This window comes from Miscanthus floridulus, chromosome 5 (assembly GCF_019320115.1).
Source record: "Miscanthus floridulus cultivar M001 chromosome 5, ASM1932011v1, whole genome shotgun sequence".
NCBI classification, from domain to species: Eukaryota; Viridiplantae; Streptophyta; class Magnoliopsida; order Poales; family Poaceae; genus Miscanthus; species Miscanthus floridulus.
In genome coordinates, this window is record NC_089584.1 from 132,801,213 (window position 1) to 132,823,754 (window position 22,542).

The window sequence follows — 22,542 nt, forward strand, 5'->3', positions numbered from 1 at the left end:
CGGGGGCAGCAGCACGTGCCACGCCGCACGGCATCTCGCCGACACGACGACTGCCCCGACCGCCCGTGCGGGACCTCCGTCCGCCATGGCTGCATGGGACCACCGTCCGCCATGGCGCAGACGACCAGATCTACCACCAGCAGGCCCTGGCTTGCGGGCGACGCGTCCTTGGGCGAGCAGGAGGCAAGGGAGGGGGGGCGCTTAGGGAGGAGCGGCCGCCGGTGTCCGGTAGCCTCCCGTGTTGAGCTCGGTCGTGAAGTAGAATTGGACTTAGACCATGCGCTGGCTGGAGGTTGAAGGAGCTGACATGCGAGGCCCACACATCAGTGAGTGGAGGGAGAGAAGAAGCAGGGGTATTTTGGGACATATGAGAATACATGGACCTTTAGTTACCTGCACGTGGGCCTGACGCTGTCGAATACGTAGAAAATGGTACGATTCAAGGTAAAGAAGAATTGTAATGGTAGGTTTCAAATAGACGAATAGTAATAGCATTTCTTCAAATTTGCAAAATTATAATGGCAGCAATAAAAAAAAAAAACCCTTCTTTTTTTACGCCGTCGCTGCATAACGTGCATTCCCATTCCGTCCGCTGCATCCCCCTGCTCGGCTACTCGTGCGTTCTGTCTGCCTCTCTCGCCCCCTCTCGCTCTCCGACGACTGGTGGGCAGCCGCTGCCTCCGCCCTAAGCCAGGTGCTGAGGCTTTAGTTGGTCTCTTCGCCGGCGACGAGCACCCACCAGGTACTCCCACCCCTTCAAGCTGAGCACCGAAACCCTAACCTGAAGCTATTTAGCTATTTGACAAGCCTCCTAACTTCGAAATTTTTGCAAAAATTATTGGGTGTACATGTGTACACCCATGCCCCTTTACTGGATCCGCCCCTGTTAGCTATCATGATTTTATTTGAATATGGTATGAGGATTTTTCATTATGGGCTGTTCATGGTTCATGTTCTAACTTGTACCTTAATTTATCTGCAGCTTGAAGGGGCTGGCAAGATGATCAGTGTGGGGAAGGCGAAGCAGTACGCCAACGTCCTTGACAAGCCCCTCAGCCGTGGCAGGCAGGAGGTATGTGCTGTCTCTGCCTTGAACCATCGGATCTGTGCGCGCACTGCCTCCCTAGATTAGTCCTCGAGATGTCCATCTTTTTTTGCCATGTATCTCATCGCGCTGGGATGGCGATCCCTTCTAGTTCCTTGCTCCCACATAGGCTCCTCTAATAGGAAGGCAATAGGGGTGTAGCCTGTAATCTGTAGGCAAGTATTGCAGCCTGCGGGAGCAGTGGCGTGAGATGTAGTTGCATTTTCACGGACGTGTTTGATGGAATACTGTTGATCAGTTTTACTCAAGCAGTGGCAAGGTAGTTGACCCGCAGAGCCTGACTTATGTGAGAGACACAAGAGATCTGTTTATTATGTGAATAGCATTAATTGTTGGGCCAGTCATAGATGAGATCTAGTTTAGAAATTGATCTGTATATCCCTCCTGCCATCCCAGCTTTTGAGTTTTTGACAATTGCCCAGACAGTTCTTTCTTGCCAAAAGTCTGAAGCATTTGTTAGTTGCAGAAAAAAGGGGCCATGAAGCAGTTCTATCATCTCATTCTAGGTGCATAAACCATGCCAAGGTGTGACCTGTCAGGTGGAAGAATGTTAGCAACACCTTTTTTTTTCATTTTTCTGATATAAAAGAAGTTTCCGCATCTATATAGCCAGGGTACGGGGTCTGAGGTTGTTTCACTTTCCACCAGAAGCTGATCTATCTTAATTGTCTCCTTTGGTGATGTTACTCCCCTTTTTGGCTGTGGAACATAGATTGGAGGTGTTGGTTGGTTCGTGTTTCATCTACTGCTCGATTTCTGCGGCATATGCCAGTAGAGGCTTCATGTGTTCTTTGATCTTCTTCCTCCAGTTTGCCATTCGTTGTATTACTTGTATAGATCAGAATTGGGCCCCATTGCAGTGGAAATAGAGCTGGCTCGGCATACCAAATTGTCATGTGCTTAGTTTGGGGTTCGGCTAGGGCTGAGACGTAACCGTGTGGGTGAGATACATGCGAGGCGGCTGCTAGGTGTGGCCACTGGGAGAAGGGGGCGCGGGGACATGAGAAGGCTGAGGGGAATTACCCAAACTCAGCTTAACCTGATTATTCTCTCTGTATTTGTAGGGGCAACAAAATTGACTCCCTGATTCTTTATAGATAGAATCCATTCTAATTACAACGCAATCTGTCAAACCTAAACTTTATGATGCTGGGCCTGAGTGGTTCCACCTATTTCAACCAGCAACCTTAGATTTTTTCCTTTTTGTGGGAATATATTTTGCCGGCCATGACATTTTTTGTAGTATAAGGTTTACTGGTGATGGTCTTATTAACGGCCAGGCATTAAATGATTATTTCTTTATGGTGACGTTAATTAGTTCCTGGCAAATTTTGCAATGGAGAGGTCAAAGATATGATAAGCTTTTCTGATATGATTGGTGATCTCTAGGTTTTCTAGGAAGTTTGCTCTCTCTCATGGTCTTTTTCTTTACCATACAGGCTTATTGAGTATTTTGCCTTTTGTAGGTCAGTTTGAGTGCATTTGCATTCTTGTTCTCTGAGTTGGTTCAGTACAACCAGACTCAAGTTGACAATATTACTGAGCTGGAACGGAGGTATCTCTATTGTGTATTTATACTTGTCTGATATTGTTTGATGAATTTGTATTTAAGTTGATTGATTATTTTCTATCATGTGCCTTTGTTTATCTTGCCTTGATTGATATGGGGATTGGGGACATGGGGTATAGCTCTTATTGAACATGCTACTAACTTATACCCAGATCAGATAAACTCTTTCAGTAAATTGATTTATAAATTCATCTGGGCTACACCTGTTTGTTTTATTTCATGCACAGGCTGGAGGATGCTGGTTATGCGGTTGGTGTAAGGGTGCTTGAACTACTCTGTCACAGGGAGAAGGTTTGTTACCTGTTTGTTTGCTTGGTTATATAACGATCATTATAAAATACTGTAACAAATATGATGCTCCATTTTTTCAAATAATATTTTATAGTCATATTTCCTTTTACAAAATAATTTTGCTTGGACAATCTTCCCGATTAGGATAGGACTACATCAAGGGTCAGTTTTGAGCCCTTATCTGTTTGTCTTAGTGATGGATGAGGTCACAAGGGACATACAAGGGGACATCCCTTGGTGTCTGCTTTTCGCGGACGATGTAGTGCTAGTTGATGAGGACAGGAGTGAATCAGAAACTTGAGTTATGGCGAGAGACTTTGGAGTCCAAAGGTTTTAGACTCAGTAGAACTAAAACTGAGTATATGAGATGTGACTTCGGTACTACTACTCGGGAGAAGGAAGATATTAGTTTGGAAGGTCAAGTAGTGCCTAGGAAGGATACCTTTCGATATTTAGGATCAATGCTACAGAGAGACGGGGATATTGATGAAGATGTTAGCCATAGAATCAAAGCAGGGTGGATGAAGTGACGCCAAGCATCTTGTGTCCTATGTGACAAAAGGGTACCACAGAAGCTAAAAGGCAAGTTTTATAGGACGACGATTAGACCTGCTATGTTGTATGGTGCAGAATGTTGGCCTACGAAAAGACGACGTGTTCTACAGATAAGTGTCGCGGAAATGCGTATGTTACGTTGGATTTGCGGTCATACAAGAAGGGATCGAGTTCAGAACGATGATAGACGTGATAGATTAGGGGTAGCACCAATTGAAGAAAAGCTTGTCCAACACCGGTTGAGATGGTTTGGACATGTCCAACGGAGACCTCCAGAGGCATCGGTGCGTAGTGGAATCCTAAGCCAGGATAGTAACGTGAAGAGAGGCAGAGGAAGACCGAAGTTGACTTGGGTAGAGGCAATAAAAGGAGACTTGAAAGGATAAAATATACTCAAAGACTTAGCCTTAGATAGGAATGCTTGGAAAACAGCTATTCACGTGCCTGAACCTTGATTGCTTCTGTTGGGTTTCTACTCTAACCTACCCCAACTTGTTTGGGACTTAAAGGCTTTGTTGTTGTTGTTGTTGTTGTTGTTGGACAATTCTTTCTAGCTGAAAAATCCGATATATATCATATATGAGTATCCAAACACTGGATTCAGCATAAAACGTAGTTATGGATTTTATTGGACTAATCAAATAATACCAAATGTAGGGTCACTGGCTCACTGCATCAGCTCTTTGTTTTTTATTGAATTTTATAGAATAAAAGGTTCATTTGGTATAATATGTGCAATGATTTCAAGTACTCTACATTTTTTTAAAGAAAACGTGATCTCCATGTTATTATATATATTCTTCTCGTTTTGAGGTAGTCATGTCTGGAAGATAATTAGATTGTTACTTCAGGGAAATAGACGAGAGACACGACTTCTGGGTATTTATCATTCATCCACAGTACTGTTTGGAAAGTGTTGTTTGGGAAGGTATTATGTTCTGCCTGTGACTGTCTTTTCTGATTCATATCCATTCTCGCAGTTGGGTGATTACAATTTGTATTCATAAACTACCAATGATTCCTAGATTGTAAAAGTACAATGTCATGAACTAGATGACTGATGGACCCCCAAACTCAAGTGGCACGTGCTGCCCTGATGGCAGCTACACCACATCAAGAAGTCTATTGACTAAGTAAACTTTTTTAGTTTGTGCTTCTTTTTTATGACAATATTGAACTTACGTAGAGGCAATAAGCCTAAAAGCTGGAACTGTTCAAGAACATACCTATTTGTTCTGAGCTGTCACATGGGCAACACATGTTCATATACTACAAAACATGTCAAAATCTCCTTGTACGGTCGTAGATGACAACTTCGCTTTATAACTTGTCCTGAGCTGTAGTGATGGCAATGTCTGTAGCCAATTGTAGCCTCTGCTTGGTGCTTATACCACTTTGTGCAACCACTCATTGTGCCTCACTCCTTTGAAATATGCCCAATATCTGGTTGCCTTTCTAAATACCATGGTTTCAAAAGCGTTAGTAATATTCATTTAATTACCTGCCCGGTGGTGGCTATATGGCTTAACCGGACTGATCCTGCTGTTTAACCAGTGATCATATATTGACAATTAATCTTTAGGGAGAGGCCATTTTGGAACACTGCCAGGCATGCTCATTAGTACAAGCATCTTTAGGATAAGACTGAATTATTATGTTTAATAGGATATCTTGAATAATGCTTATAGTGCAGTAGCATGCAATGAGTACTCTTGGACTCATGTTAGAAGTTAATATGGGTGGTTGCATGTTTTCTAAACACCTGCAGGATAATAGTTTTACAGGGTTGATATTTCTCTCATGTCAGTTTGCTTAGGTTTGGTCTCCACATGTAAACCAACTTCTTATGGCTGTGTTACATAAGAATTTATACCTCTTAATAAGTTAATATGGTTGACAGTAAATCAGTAAATGTTAACCTGTGATATTCTTGTTATCACTGGACTTTGTTCACACGATTGTTTGTTAATTCTCGTAGTTGCTATATGTGCCAGGTGGCTGACTCACTTGAGAAGGGAACAGAACATGAGGATGAATACATGATCAGTGAAAAGGAGCTTCTTGTTAACCTGTTTGTGAACTTTTCTGGAGTTCATAATGCATTTTCTTTTTCTACAAGTCTAAAGTTCGATACTATTTCTGTTTGAACAGTTTCATTTCCGTGCCAAAAGACATGGGAGCATTCAACTGTGGAGCTTTTGTTGCGGGAATTGTAAAGGTGGAAATCCAGTACTAGTGACCACTGACCTTATCATTTATTGGAGCAATATATCAATATTACTTTGTAACTTTTTGCAGGGTGTATTAGATAATGCTGGCTTTCCTGCCGTAGTTACTGCACATTTTGTGCCAATTGAAGGTCAGCAAAGGCCAAGGACGACAATCCTGATAAAGTTTGCTGAAGAGGTAGAAGATTTATGTTCTTTTACATCCTGGATCAGAAAAATGAATAGAAAATTATAGTATTGCTAATTTAGGAATTTAAATTATCTCTGTTGTTCTTATTGGTGACAATAATTATACAAATACCATGCATTATCATGAACTATGCTGTAAGTCAACCACTTGTCATGTCACTAACTTGAATTCAGGCCACAATCTAATATAGTATAGTTAACAAAGAAAAATGCATAGAAACTTTTCATCCAATTAGACATAATTTAGAAGTCTAACATAATTTTTTCTTCTTTCTGTCAGGCATGTAGGCTGCTATATTAAACTTTGACTTAGTTAACTCAAAATTACCATCTGTCTACCATAAGCTAATCTGTGTTATACCTCCCTTGCTAAAGACGTTTGATTTCAACAGTAAAGAAGCATTCCGTGCATACTTATTTGTCAATGGTCCAGAAATTTTATCACATGCATTTTGTAACTGCATCTGCTCGTTTGACTATACTATTGAATAAGCTGATTTAAATATATTCTTTTCAGGTTTTACACAGAGAAGCAAGACTGGGCTGAGGTTTATGTATGTACACAGAACCTTTGACTAGCCTATTTGTAAGGTGAATCGTTACTGGATAGTTTGGTGATTATTGTATTTGATTTATGTATTAGAAGCGTAGCGTTTGGAGGTGTAACTTACTTTTTTTTTTCATGAGAATCAATTGCAAAAGCGATCTCAAACATGGCCAAAGTTAAGAGGCTAAGCTGATGATGGGTGCATCCCTGCATACGTTTGTTGTTTTCAAAATTGATTTTGAACCACAACTTTTATAATAAAATATAGATACGGATGAATTATTAAAAAAAAACAAAACCACAAAGTATATTTTTATGAGCTTTCACGTTTTCAACATTTGTCTAGGAATAATAGACAGCATGAGTCTATACTTAAATCCACTAGCATGTATTCAGGTCTGTGCAATGTAGTTTGTTTGTGTTTGGTTGTCCATAAAAATTCTTATGTAGGTTTGCATAATGCTCAAAGCAGACTTGACGTTGTTGTCAAATAAAAAAAAGCAGACTTGACGTAACGTTAACTGTTACTTCCAATTTGGTAGACAATATATAAATTTGCACAAGCCGATAAGACAAAATAATATATTTTCACCGTTCTTACCCATATTAACAATTGGAAAAAGTCTACTCCACCCCCTCAACTATGGAAGGTGGTCTACATAACCCCCTCAACTATAAAACCGTCTGTTTTACTCCCTCAACTTTCCAAAACCGTCTAATTTACCCCCTGGGCGGTTTTTCAGGGCGGTTTTGTTACAGTAACAGCGGGTCTGCTACAGCGACTGCGGGTTTGCTACAGTACCGGTGTTTTGAATTTTCTTTTTTTTATTTCCGTTGAATTTTTGAAAAATCATAGTAAATCATAGAAAAATCGTAAAATGAAAAATCTAATTTTATTGGACTCCACATGAGTAGATCTACACAGTGAATATATAATACGGTATGTTTTAGTACAAATTTTTTTTTGTAGCTTTAGATTAATTGGAAAATCCAATTTTGTCTGTAATTAATTAGAATTTATCTATAACTAAGTTATACATAGTCCAATGAGTACGAAATTTTTACTATAGTTCAAGCATACAATAATTAGCGTACCATAAAAATTTCACCACAATTGCACCATAGAAGCTGCAACTATGAATTATTCCAATTAATTACAGACAAAATTAGATTTTCCAATTAATCTAAAGCTACAAAAAAAATTTGTACTAAAGCATAATGTATTATATATTGACTGTGTAGATCTACTCATGTGGAGTCCAATAAAATTAGATTTTTCATTTTATGATTTTTCTATGATTTACTATGATTTTTCAAAAATTCACCGAAAATAAATAAAAAAAAGAAAATTCAAAACTGCCGACACTGTAGCAAAACCGCCGTTACTGTAGCAAAAACGCCGCTGAAAACCACCCAGGGGGTAAAATAGACGGTTTTGGAAAGTTCAGGGGGTAAAACAGACGGTTTCATAGTTGAGGGGGTAAAGTAGACCACCTTCCGTAGTTGAGGGGGTGGAGTAGACTTTTTCCATTAACAATTTGAGACCTCTACTAGTCTAGTATGGTGGTGATTGCATACATATAATGTAAGTAATGAAACATATCTATGAAACATCAGTTGGACTGTGCAAGACAACCAAGCACCAGAACAATACGTTTATACTAACTTAAATTATGCTTAAACAACTTTGTCAAGCATATCTAAATGGCATGGTCATCATCAGCATTCTCCTTAAACAACTTCTCTTTGGTGGCAATAAGACCAGGTTGTTTTGCGTAGTTTGTAACTAGTATATGGCGCCCATGATCAGATCAGCATGGGTCAATGATCATCCGATGATTGAGCATATGTTGGCCTCTAGTGCTATTTACGGGTAAATTAATCCGTCAGCATTTTACTTTTCAGTTCAGCAGCACTCGTGAATAGCACAGAAAGTAAAATACTTTCCACCCCACGTCTCAAGCAAGCGCAAAACAATGGGCTGAAAACAGGGTGCGGGTCCAAAAAGAAAACCATGTGCAGAAAGTGGGGTTCTCTGCTGAGCAGGGAACTACTCGTAGTTCAATTCGAACCTATTAGTACTAATTTTAAACTGTTGGCCCTGGTGAATTAAAACATGTATGAAGTCTGAAACCATGTAAAAGTGCTGAACCCGGAGCGGTGCAGAGCTTTTTAGCTTTACGATGAACTGGAAGAAGCGTACGGCTTTTCTGGTCCAAAATCAGGAAGAATCGTACGGCCTCTGTCACCATCAAAGATTGTCAGGTAGTGAAGGGTCGAGATGGCGGACTAGAGGGGGGGTGAATAGTCTTTTCTAAAATTAATCGCGTCGGCTAACCGATATAAGTGCGGAATAAAAACAATCGGTCTAGTCAAGACTACACCCCTCTATATATGTTCACTAGCACCTTGCAAAGATACTAATTATGCAACTAAGGTGCCGGGCTAGCTAGAGCTCTCCTAACCAATTCTAGGAGCAAGGTCACACAAACCTATGCCACTAGTACTTTAAGCAACAAGGGAGCTCCTACACATGCTAGTAAGCAAAAGCACAAAGCCAACTAAGCTCACTAGCAAAGCTCAATAACAAGGCAACCAATGCCTAATTAGAGAGCGCAAATACTTAGCTACACAAACTAAGCAATGTGACTAACAAGGTTACTAAAACCAAATTAGCCACTCAAGGGAGCTACTTCTATGCTACACAAGCTAGAAGGTAACTAGTGAGCTACACAAGCTAACTAATTACAAGAGCAACTACACAAGCACAATGTATGTGAAAGTAATTACAAGCTTGTGTAAGGGGGTTGCAAACCAACGGGAAGAATAAAGTTGACACGATGATTTTTCTCCCGAGGTTCACGTGTTTGCCAACACGCTAGTCCCCGTTGAGACAAGCTTCAAGGTTGCCGCCGGTCCTCTTGCTAGTGGTGACTCGTAAGTCACACTCTCCCACGTGGAGTGCTTACCACAAGCTCTAGCACTTGACCCGGCCGGACCACTTGTCGCCCTTCGCGTCTCGCTTTACTAGAGTTGCTCTTCGCGGCTCCCGCGGGGCGAGCACAATGCCCCTCACAAACACTTCTCCGGAGCGCCGCACAAGCTTCTTGCGCGCTTCGACGGAGACCACCACCAAGCCGTCTAGGAGGTGGCAACCTCCAAGAGTAACAAGCACCACCGGCTTGCAACTCGATCACCTAGTGCCACTCGATACAATCTCACGATGCAACCGCACTAGAATCGCTCGCTCACACAATCGAATGATCACTATCAAGTATATGTGTGATGGAGGGCTCCCAAGCACTCACAAGCATGGACACTAAGTCCCTTGAGGTGCTCAGCCCCAGCCATGGCCGAGGGCCACTTCTATTTATAGCCCCAAGGGCTAAACTAGCCGTTACCCCTTCACTGGGCAACGGTCGGGCCGACCGGACGCTCCGGTCGTGTTGACCGGACGCTGGACCTCAGCGTCCGGTCGCTCGCAGACGACCACGTGTCCCGATTCCAACGGTCACTTGACCTGACCGGACGCAGCAGCTTCAACTGACCGGACGCTGAACCCCCAGCGTCCGGTCGTTTCCAGTAAGGTACCGACCTCGACCGGACGCGTCCGGTCACACTTGATCGGACGCAGCCAGCGTCCGGTCACACTCCAGCTACTGCGTCACCATACGTCAGCCTGACCGGACGCAGCCGGCCAGCGTCCGGTGCTTTCAGACCCAGCGTCCGGTCAGTTGACCGACGCCAGCGTCACTCTACGTCAGCGCGACCGGACGCAGGCAGGCAGCGTCCGGTGCTTTTGGATCCAGCGTCCGGTCACTTGACCGACGCTGGCATCTCCTCCATTCTCTTCACCCTTGCTCAAGTGTGCTAACCACAAGAATTTGCATCCGGCGCAATAGAAAATAGGCACTCTATTTTCCCGAAAGCGCCGAATCCCGCCGAGCAAGCTCGGCGGGAAGGAGAGAGGGACCCAAAACCCATCTCACCCCTGCAAACACCACCTCCTTTATAAATGTGCCAACACCACCAAGTGTATACCATCATGTGTATGTGTGTTAGCATTTTCACAATCATTTCCCAAAGGATGTTAGCCACTCAACTTGCCACGCTACTCGATCCTAGCGACAATGCAAAGTTAGATCACTCGAGTGGCACTAGATGACCGATATGCAAACAAGTTTGCCCCTCTTGATAGTACGGCCATCTATCCTAAACCCGGTCATAAACTTCTCTACACACCTATGACCGGTGAAATGAAATGCCCTAGGTTATACCTTTGCCTTGCGCATTCCATTCCATCTCCTTCAATGTCGATGCAACACATGCACCAACACGATCAACAATGATATGATCCACTTCATATCATCACATGATCATATTGGTTCATCGATCTTGACTCCACTTGCTCTTCACCGTTGCCATCGTCCATCGGCGCCAAGTCTTGCTCAAGCTTCACCGCCACGCGGTCCATCACTCTAAAGCCTTTGACTTGCCCTTCACGCTTGCAACCGGTCCATCAAGCCAAGTCATGTCTTGATCTTCTCCACCTTGATCACATGACTCAATGTCATGTCTCATGTGCAATAAGCTCCTTCATCATCACATGTGTGAGCTTTGCAACATCTCCAAGCCATTTTCACCTTCATGGCATATGTTGCTCACACACATGTACCTGTGGACTAATCACCTGTGTATCTCACATAAACATAATTAGTCCACCTAGGTTGTCACTCAATTACCAAAACCAACAAGGACCTTTCAGGTAGTTTGGTTCTTTAGTCGTTTCTAAAATTTATGTCACATCGAATATTTAGATACTAATAAGAAGCATTAAATATAGATTAATTATAAAACTAATTACATAGATGGAGGCTAATTTGCGAGACGATTTTTTAAGCCTAATTAATCTGTCATTAGCACATATTTACTGTAGCACCACGTTGTCAAATCATGGCCTAATTAGGCTTAAACGATTCGTCTCGTAAATTAGTCGCAAGTTGTGTAATTAGTTTCGTAATTAGACCCCGTTTGGTTCCAAGTTCCTAAAACTTTTAGCTCCTAAAAGTTTTGAGAGCTTTTAGGAGGCTGTCAAAACCTCCTAAAAGAGTGTTTGGTTCCACATCCTAAAACTGACTAAAAGTAATAAATGCACTAGCAAAAAGACCATGCAGCTCTCCTCCATACCCCTGCTCCTTCTCTGCTCCCGTCATGGCCCTTGCTCTCTTCCTCCTCGCTGTCTCCGTGGAGGTGGCCATCTCGACGGATGGGAGCGTGAGTAGCTTCACCACGTGCCGCTGCCTCGTCTTGGTCGTGGCCTTCCCTTGCCCGTCGGGGAGCACGGGTTAGGGCCGGCGGATCCGGCGAGGTGAGGCTGGAGGCGTGGGCGGGCGGGGCACGGGAGACGAATCCGGCAGGCACCACGCGGGAGAGGAGATCCCGACGGGTGGCGACGGCGGGGATCAATCAGTGGAGGGTAGAGGCCACAAGAGGGAGGCACGGGTGGGAGGGAGGGTGGGAGAGAGAGGGGGCAGGACAATAAAGGAGGGGTAGTGGGGGTCCAGGATGGACTTTAGGAGCTTTTAGAAAGAGGGTGGAGCTCCTAAAGTTTTTGGCTCCTCCTAAAGTTTTTAGGAGCTTTTAGGAGGAGGTGTTTGATTCTTTAGGCAAATTCTATCTAGATTTTAGCTTCTAAAACTTTTAAAGACCTTTTCCTATAAGCCATTATAAAAGTTTCTAATTCCTTCTCTGCCACAGAAATTTTGGCTGCCCCTCCTCAGTCCCTCGCGCAAAGTTTTCTGGTCCCGTGTGCCACTTCCGTGAGGTTAGAGCATAACGGCCGGTAACGGATGGATACAATGACCCTTTTGCCCCTGTGTCCACTTAAGTCCCACGAAAGACACCATAGTCTGTCATTCCTCATTTCTCGTCTCTCTCTCGAGCTCCTCTCTCTCTCAAAACCCTAGCCGAAGGAACCAAGGCGGCGGCGAGAAGAGGCGGCGGCGACCAAGCATATCTGCACACGTGAGGAGGGGGTCTCATGGGGTAGGGATCAAGAGGTTGACCCACTAGGTCCAAGGCTGCGTGCAGCAGGGGCCTTGGTTGAGGGTGACCGCGAGATCCAACCAAGGCGGCGGCGAGAAGAGGCGGCGGGGACCAAGCAGATCTGCACACGTGAGGAGGGGGTCTCATTGGGTAGGGATCAAGAGGTTGACCCACTGGATCCAAGGCCACGTGCAGCAGGGGCCTTGGTTGAGGGTGACCGTGAGATCTAAGGAGTCGCCATGGTGGAGCCGAAGGTGCGCCTGGCGTGGCTTTCAGACAGGTAAGTTGTTGTCTTCTTCTTCTCTTGTTGTCCTCCATTGTCATGCACTTGGCCTAATTGTAGGTGCTTAGTTTGTTGCCGTAGATCTGCCTTAATCGATGTGTGTTTGTATGTAGGATGGACCCCAAAACGAGCTACAGATTAGCAATAAGGATCATTGCGACAAATTCTCGATGTCGTTGGTTTAGCATAAGCACAGTTGTAGATGTTGACACAACAAATTTCAAGGATTTGGTCGAAGACATTGTGGATAAGTGCCCTTGTGGTTATGGTGACATTGTTGACATGTTCTTCTACTGTGGTGAAACCAAGTCCAACATCAAAGTCAGCAGTGACCATGATTTAGTTGCTATGTTTTCCAAAAATGCTAGTGCCAAGACCTGCTTATTGACCTTTGCTTACCATCCTATGGGTACTGATACACTAGTTATTCCACTATGGCATGATTTAGCTGAAATGCCTAACTCCTCTATGCAAACCTGTAACCTAGCTGAGCCTACACCAGCACCAACCCAAACACAAGCTTCCACTCAAACATAAGCTTCCTCTCAAACGGCAACAACCACTGATGATGACAACTATCTAAACAATCCTAAGCCACAGAATGAGCACGTGGGTGTGGATGAGGAGGACATGTACCTAGAATTAGAGCCACGGACCAAGGGTACTGATGCATTTGAGGAGGATGTACCTGTTTCTGACTCTGAATGAGAATCTGACTCTGATGATGATGATGATGACTATGAGAAGGATGAGGCAGATGAAATAGTCAAAGATAAAGTTCCACTTAGTAATCCTAAAATAGTGTGTGACAAAAATAACCCACCAATGACAATAGGCAGCATCTATGAAAATATGTCTTATTTTAAGTTGGCTTTGGCTACACATGCAATTAGAAATGAGTTTGAGTTTAACATAGAGAAGAGTGATCTAGGGAGGCACAGGGTCTACTACAGTGCCAAAATTGATGGATGTAGGTGGTGGATTCTTGCATCTACAGTTGCAGACAAGACAATAGTGAAGATAACTCTTGCCATCTTTCTTTTTTTTGTTGATTTACTTATAATTGGTGTGACATATTTGCAGGTGAAGAAGAACCCATATCCTTATGAGTGTCAGAGCACAAGAGGTGGTAAAGTGAAGTGTGCAACCAAGTTTTGGGTTTGTGAAAAGGTGAAGGACTGGGTATTTAAGGATCCTGGGGTGTCAGCTATGGAGCTACAGAAGAGGATCAAGGATAAATTCAAGGTGGTTGTGCCTTACAAGAGAGTATATAATGGTAAGGAACTAGCTCACAGCCAATTATTTGAAGATTGGAGGTCTAGTTTGGACAATCTGTATAGGTTCAAGTTGCAAATTGAGAAATCTTGTCTAGGTAGCTTTATAGTTATTGATCATCATACCATTAATAACAAGATTAGGTTCAATAGACTGTTCTTTGCCATGAAGCCATGTATTGATGGGTTTCTTCAAGGCTATAGGTCATACTTGTCAGTTGATAGTATATTTCTCACGGGCAAGTTTAGAGGTCAACTATGTGTAGCCTGTGCAGTAGATGGGCACAACTGGATGTATCTAGTTGGAGTCATAGATTCAGAAACAAATGAGAATTAGATATGGTTCATGGAGAGACTGAGAGATGCTATAGGGAGTCCACCAGGTCTGACCTTCTGTACTGATTGTGGTCAAGCAGTGATGGCCAGTGTAAGTGAGGTATTTCCTAATGCAGAGCACAGAGAGTGTATGTGGCATCTTGTTCAAAATTTTAAGAAAAGGTTCTATGGACAGGTGTTTGATGATCATTTGTGGGCATCATCTTACAATTGAAACTCATACCTTTTTGAGAAACACTGGTCAGCAATGGCAGCAGCTAAGCCAGCAGCTATGGTTTATCTATAGCAGAACCATAAGAAGCTATGGACCAAAAGTCAATTTGGAGTCACATGTAAGATAGACTACGTCACAAATAAATTAGCTAAGAGCTTCAACAACTGGATCAAAGGTGAAAAAGGCTAGCATTTGGATGACTTGCTTGATACAATCAAACAGAAGTTATTAATCAAATGGAACCACAGAAGGAAGATTACAAGGCAGATGCAGGGCAAGATACTTCCACGCATTGTGGACAAGCTAAAGGAGCAAAGCAGGAACCTAGATATTGATGTCATAATTAGCGGCGATGGCATTGCAGAGTTATGTGCAAGAGGAGGATCAAGCTTTAGATTTGTTGTGAATTTGGACCAAAGGACTTGCACTTGTAGGGCTTGGCAGGTTTCAGGCCTACCATGTAAGCATGCACTGGCCTACATCACTAGCATAAGAGGAGAGAAAATTGAAGACCATGTGGACAACTACTACTCAGTGCAGAAGTTCAGGTCAACTTATGAGGGTATTATCCCTGCCATTCCTGATAAGTCCATGTGGCCCAAATCTGATCATGGCTTCTTCATGCATCCACCTCTTCTCAAATCAACTGCTGGTAGAAGGAGGCAGACAAGGTTCAGAGGAGGTGCTGAAGGTGGCAATAAAGGCAATAAAGGCAGGCACTAGTGCCCTATTTGCCATGAATATGGGCATCATTGGTACACTTGTAAAGATGGAGATCCTGCAGACATTGCAGCAATGCTTGCTGATAGGTGAGATTCTTTGTTTCAGATTTTTGTGTTGGGTTGTATGTGACATACTTAGCAGCTATGACAGTTTGTATTTATCTATTGCAGGGGACCACCTAAAAGGAAGAAAAAAAGGCAACCCCAGCCTCAACTGAAACAAGCATTGTTCCTGTTCCTACTAGAATAGTGTTCCCTGATTTGCCCCTTGGTACAACTGCCACAACTGAAGCAGCTGCTGGAAATAAGAGAAAAACAACAACAACAGGTTCTAAGAAATCAAATAGCTCATCCTCTACCCCAGCAGCTTCAATCAGGTAGGCTCATGTTTTTGACATTTTCCTTGTACTACAGCTATCACATATACCAAACACTTGTAAATATACGACACTATAAATTTTGAAGGTGGTGTCATGTCATATGATTGTACCTGATCAAGTTTTCAATAAATCCTAAGCAATATATGTCAATGTGGTGTCATGTCATATGATTGTACCTGATCAAGGCTGCCATCAGCCACCTATTGCGGCTGCGAGTCGTCACCGGAGCCCATCCTCCCGCCGGCGTGCTTCGTCTGAACTACCAGCTGCAGTAGCTGCTGCTGCGCCCTTCGGGTCTTCTCCTCCTCCTTGGCCTGCAGCGCCTTGGTGACCTCGGCGACGGTGATGAGGCGGTACGCCTGGCCGAGCACCAGCGTGTCACAGGGCTTGAGCAGCTTCACCCGCGTGACGCGCGCGGCGCCATGATGCCTGTGCTGCTGCTCCCCCTACCGCTGCTGCTGGGAGTGGGATCGAAGCTTCTCGTCGTCATCACGGCGCCGCGCGGGTGAAGCTGCTCAAGCCCCGCGACACGCGGGTGCTTGGCCAGGCATACCGCCTCATCACCGTCGCCGAGGTCACCAAAGGCGCTGCAGGCCAAGGAGGAGGAGAAGACCCGGAGGGCGCAGCAGCAGCAGTTGCAGCACGTAGTTCAGACGAAGCACGTCGGCGGGAGGACGGGCTCCAGTGAGGACTCACAGCCGCAACAGGTGGCTGATGGTAGCCTTGATCAGGTACTGCTTTTACTCCTAAGCAAACCAAGGCACTAACTAATTTATGATGCCATAGGGTTAGACACTACATTAAGCTTTCCATGTCACTAAAGAAAACCAATACAAAAGCTCATGTTCTTGACATTTTTCTTGTACTACAGGTTTATAAGTCAACTAATTCAATACTTTTTTTGCTTTAAAAGATCTGGAACAGGCTCCAACCAGCCAGAAACTGGAAGCCTGCAGCCTGTGCCTTTGAGCATTGTGTTCCCTGCAAGCCTGGAGCCAGAACCTGAGCATGTCAACACTGCTGACGATATCAACACAACTGAGAACAAAAGGAGACCCAATACAGCAGTGAATAAGAAAAGGAAGCTTGACAGTCCTGCTATGAATACAAGAGCCAAGGTATCTACAACTCCAGATAGTCCTGCTATGGGTACCAGAAGTAAAAGAAAGCTTGACATTTAGTTGTTGTCTATGGGATGACTCAAAACTCTAGATATTTTGTAACTCATGTGGTATGTCTATTGACCATAACCTACATTTTGTAAGACCAAAACAGTGGTCTGTGCATGACCAAAACAATGGTCTGATCTACCTCATGACTGGTTTGTGAAATGTTGTTATGGTTTGTGAAATTTTCGTAACTGGTTTGTCAAATTTGTGGCGTCAAGGGCAAGTGCAAAATTCTGTTCCTGACGCCTGGACATAGGGGCAAAAAGGTCTTTCTATCCCTCCATTACTGGACGTCATGCTCTAACCTCACGGAAGTGGCACACGGGACCAGAAAACTTTGCGCGACGGACTGAGGAGGGGCAACTAAAATTTCTATGACAGAGAAGGAATTAGAAACTTTTATAATGACTTGTAAGAAAAAATCTCAAACTTTTAGGAGGGGTAACTAAACAGAATCTTTATATATATTTAATATTTTATACATATATCTAAATATTTGATGTGATAGAAATTTTAAGAGCTCCTGGAAAACCAAATAGGGTGAATATAGCACTATCGTTTGTGTCTCATCCCACGATTCACCACCACACGTTACAGCTCGCATGTCATCCTCATCCACTCGACTCTCCTCCACCGCCCGCAACTCCATTGACCGCGCCGCCTCCCGTACCAGCGCGACCGGTCCGAGTCTCCTGCGCTCTCGCTGCCTGTGCGCCGTGCCAGGGCCAGCCGCGCGCCTCCCTTCTGCTGCAGCCAGGTCCCACATCCGTCTACAAAAGGCTAATCCCTCTCGGCAGAAGCGCAACGCAAATCCAGACCCAGCGATCGCATCGCACTCGCACCACACTCGGATCACAGGTCAGATCCCCGCGGCGGCTATGGCCGAGAACTTCATGCTCCAGAGCCGGCACGGCAAGTCCCGCGTCCGCGTCTCCCGCGTCTGGCGCCGCCCGGCCGCGGCGGGGGGCCACGTCATCGTTGAGTGGAACGTCGCCGTCAGCATCGTCTCCGACTGCCGCCCCTCCTACATCTCCAGCGACAACTCCGCCATCGTCGCCACAGATTCCATCAAGAACACCGTACGTTCCAGTGTTCCACCAGTCTCTCTTTGCTTTCCTCCTTCCTCCGCCGCCCCAAAGCGGTTCTGGCGGCTTTTTGGCTGCTGATTTGGTACGCCTTCGCTTGTGCAGGTGTATGTCAAGGCGAAAGAGTGCACGGAAGTGGTGTCCATGGAGGAATTCGCCGTGATTCTTGGAAGGCATTTCACGTCGTTGTACCCTCAGGTATAGCGACTCGAGACTTGTTGTATCCGGGTTGGTTGCTTGCTTCTGAGGGGTCAAGATGGGATTCTTATGGATCTCTTCGTGCTGCCGTTTCGGGGCAGGTTTCAGAGGCCACGGTGACTATCGTGGAGCTCCCATGGGAGCGTGTGGCTGTCGACGGAAAGCCTCATTCGCACGGTGAGAAAGATTATCGGCTATCTTAGTCCTTGATTGTTTGAAGTAAAATGAGGAAGAGTCGTGAACGTTTCCTTGGCGAATCTTTTCCTTGATCCCTGCGGATAGTAGGATAGGATATACAGTATCCGCCAAACTTGGAGCTTTGCCTGCCTTCAAGGAAACTTTTCCTTGGCCCCCATCCTCGTGTCTCTTGTCGAAATCTGCAATTGCCATTTGGCATCTTTCAATGTGAGACTGTTTATTACTCACTTCTGTAATTACTCCATACTCCTGTTCCAAGGAACAGCCTAGTATGGGCGGCCCCATGTGTGAGTGTCTGAGTGACATGAGGTATAGCATTGATATCACAACTGACAAGTCACTAGCATGCACTTTATGCTCAACGCAAATTTTTTTTCTTTTCCATAAGCCCTTTTTTAGTGGGAGAAATTTGGATTTTGGGGGCTCCTGTAGCATGCTCGTTTTTATTTGGCAAATAGTGTTCAAACATGGACTAATTAGGCTCAAAACGTTCGTCTCGCAATTTCCCACCAAACTGTGCAATTAGTTTTTCTTTTCATCTACATTTAATGCTCCATGCACGCGCCGCAAATATTCGATGTGACAGGTACTGTAGCAACTTTTTGGAAGTTGGGGTGGAACTAAACAAGGGCTAACTTACATGGAAATACATACTCTAACTATCAACAACTTTTGTGGTTTAAACATTGTGACAGTGACGCCCTGTCCAGTTATGCATAATACACTCACACATCATTCAGTGCTCAAGATTCATTTAGCAGAGATTTGAAAGAACCCATGCTGAAGGCAACAGTTGCACACATATATTAGAAAACTTTGTTCCATCTCCAAATTTTCTGAACATTTGTTTGGTTAGTAATTGTGCCCCTTAATACTAAATATGAGAATATTCTGCTTTCAAGTAATATATTCACTTCCCAAATGTGTTACAGATTAGTAAAAAACTGACCCATTAGCCAGGAATCCAGGATCCCACAAATACCTGGATTCTTTCCAGTTTGTATGCACTAGTATTTGTATATTTGTACATGGGGTGAAGAGTAAGCTGTTCATCTACTTCAAGAATCAATTTTATTTTACTACCTCCCCCCCCCCCCCCCCCCCCCCCCAAAAAAAAAAGGGAGAAAAAAAACTGAAACTATCTTAATTTTGACCAAGTTTATATAAAAGATTGTAAACATTTATGACACCGAAATAGGCATAGTATGAAAATATGTTCCATGATAAATCTAATGATGCTTATTTGGTAATATAAATGTTGGTATATATTTATTTTAAATTTGGTCAAATTTAAAATAGTTTGACTTAGGAGAAAACTAGAGTGACGTTTTTTGGACGGAGGTAGTACTATATAGCTGAATGACATTTATCCTAGTGACCTCCCATGTTTATTTACTTTTCAAATGCTGAATTTCACACAATGTCTGAGAGAACACTGCATATTGTACCACTGTTTATAGGGTTCAAAGTTGGTGCTGAGAAGCACAGCACAGAGGTCATTGTCAAAAAATCTGGAAGCCTGCTTATAAATTCTGGAATCCAAGGGTACTCGCTGCTAAAGACAACTCAGGTATTTCTTCAACTTTTTCTTTCGTGATAGTTGGGCCATCACTCACATAGTTGGGCCATCACTCTCCATGTTTATCACTTTATCTTAACTCTTCTGTTCTGGTCGAGATTGATTAGTTCTGTATAAACCAGTATGTTGGTGCATCCTAGCCTGCATAAGTTATGAACTATGTTGTGATAAGTTAGTAGATCTATAATAGCCGGTGTTCTCTTAGGCGCTAGGCACTAGTCAGGTGGAGGCCGGCACCTGGGCTGTCAGTGTTCTGGCTGAGCTTGTTCCTTCTTTTTACCTCTTGGTTTGGTAGGTTGAGTTGTGAAAAGGTCCTTCAGAAGATGGGGGTTAAACCATGTCATGTTTCCAGTGATTTAATACATTTCCTCAGGTTGCCACTTTGTTACCTGAAGCTTACTTGATAAAATTCTTAAATGAACTAGAGTTGTTTTTCTCCAGTATCACAGAAGTAAATTCTAAAATTTGACTGCTACTTCTCAGTCTGGGTTTGAAGGGTTTGTGACGGATCGCTATAGACTTCTTCCTGATACAAGGGAAAGGATAGTAGCAACAGAAGTAACTGCTTGGTGGAGGTAACTCTCTTCCCTTCTGAGTTCTTAGACCATCTTTCAATTTAAATTGTTCTATCTACATACAGTTGAGAAACAATGCTATTACAATGTTCTGGACAAGCCACTACTGTAGTTCAGATGTTGCGATTATCTTTTATTTTTGGGAATTCAAGCTGTTACAATGAATTCCTATCAGCTGTAGTTCAGATGTTCTGGACAAGTCATGTATTCAGATGTCATAACTTTCTAATTTGCAAAATAGCAAGAAATGAGACAGGGATATCCAGTTATTTATGGGTCATGCTGTTTTGCGTGCACTTCCTTTTTCTGTATCCAGGTATCCTTTTGAACATGTTTCGCAGCTACCATCAAAGCCATTCTGCTTTACGCAAAGATATCAGGATGTAAAGAAAGTTCTTGCAGAGACATTCTTTGGTCCTGCTGATGTTGGTGTGTATAGTCCATCTGTACAGAATACGCTATACCTCATGGCCAAGGAAGTTCTTACAAGGTTTGTAACTCTGATTTGGTTGTCTCTTGTTTTCACACCCCTTAAAATATGTACACAATTTTCTTTGATGAGTTGCACTGAATGCACATGTGCATTTTAAAGGTTCCCAGATATATCGTCAATTCAGCTTAGAATGCCGAACCTTCACTTTCTGCCTGTCAACTTGGGGAGCAAAGAAACTCCGTTGGTGAAGGTAAAACTTCCTCTACTGTATAAAATGTATGAGTTTTGTTGTTTCCTCTCTGCCTATTGGATTACTCTCCAGGATAGAATTGCAGTGTCAAATGTAGTTTATATATACATTCTTGTGCTCTATTCCATGTTAAGCTTATTCGGAGTTTCTATATCTTATCCATGTAAACTGAGATATATTTTGTGTTTATCAGTTTGCTGATGATGTGTACCTGCCGACGGATGAACCACACGGAACCATTGAAGCAACTTTGAGCCGTCCCATGTCAAAGTTGTAAGAATGTAGTCATCATGCTGGTAGCCTGGTATGAGAGACTCCTGTTTTGTCTCCCCAGCATTCCCAGGCCAAAATGAAAAATAAGCTGTAAGGAAAAGATAAACTATCATAAGTCATAACCCCTATTCTATATATGGGGGTAATAAGTGGACAGTCTTGTGTTGAAGTTGAATGTTGTCCGCTGTAGGCGTCCAGCTTGTGACGTTTCGCCGCTGTAAATGTGTACATTGCTTGTCTTGTATGGAAACCTGTTAACATCTTTGAAAGCTTGCTCAGTTTTACTTAGTCGTTTGTAGTCTCAACTCTTTAGTTACCAAGTTCAGTAAATATGATTACTTCTCCATATTTGTATTGTACTCTTCTCGATAATGCCTTCATTCATTTTTACTCCAGCAGCATACCGTTGTTTTTCTTTAGAGGAAGGCTGAGTGTTTTTTTCCCCCAACGGAATATGAAATTCCATTAAACCAAGGTCACAGCGAGATCACTGGACACCGAGTCCTGGAGCACGTCCGGGGTGCCATCCCACACCAGACTAGTGTTCACAGGACAATTACAACCTTTTGCCGCCAAGGCATGGGCTACTTTACTACATTCACGAGGAGAAAATTTAACTGAGAACCTAGAAAAACTAGAGCATATCAAAGTCTTCAGTTCGAAGATACAGTAAGTCCTCCACAATGTGCCAGCCTGAAACCATCTCCCTCCATGTTTCTATTTAGAGTCAAGCAAAGATTTGTCCATTCATAAATTTCATCGATAAATGAAGATCTTGCAGTTACGTTACATGGGCCATAAGTATATTGGACTCCAGAGCATTGGGCCGCTTACACAGTATAGCATTGGGCGGTTTGTTACATTTGTACCGAAGGAATTGAACACGGTTGGCCATTTCGTTCTCCGCTGTTGCTGCCTGTTGGTCGCCTGGTGAGATTTTTTTTTATTATTTTTAACACTTTTTTTTAACTATTTTCAAATTGGACAATGTTTAATTTTTTTTTTCAAAACTAACACTTTGGCCGCGCCATGCATGGTGGCGC

The 22,542-nt window shown here is 43.5% G+C and overlaps 1 protein-coding gene and 1 pseudogene across 1 annotated transcript; both read left to right on the plus strand.

Moving 5' to 3' along the window:
• Positions 1-588: 588 nt before the first annotated feature.
• On the plus strand, positions 589-6,689 carry LOC136453665 (uncharacterized; annotated as a pseudogene).
• A 10,803-nt stretch (positions 6,690-17,492) lies between these two features.
• On the plus strand, positions 17,493-21,761 carry LOC136453666 (uricase-2-like). The gene is made up of 8 exons (XM_066454228.1): positions 17,493-17,987; positions 18,099-18,191; positions 18,293-18,368; positions 19,850-19,959; positions 20,452-20,543; positions 20,860-21,033; positions 21,136-21,226; positions 21,420-21,761. The coding sequence occupies exons 1-8, from the start codon at positions 17,511-17,513 to the stop codon at positions 21,501-21,503; spliced, it is 1,197 nt and encodes a 398-aa protein (XP_066310325.1). The 5' UTR covers positions 17,493-17,510; the 3' UTR covers positions 21,504-21,761.
• Positions 21,762-22,542: the final 781 nt, after the last annotated feature.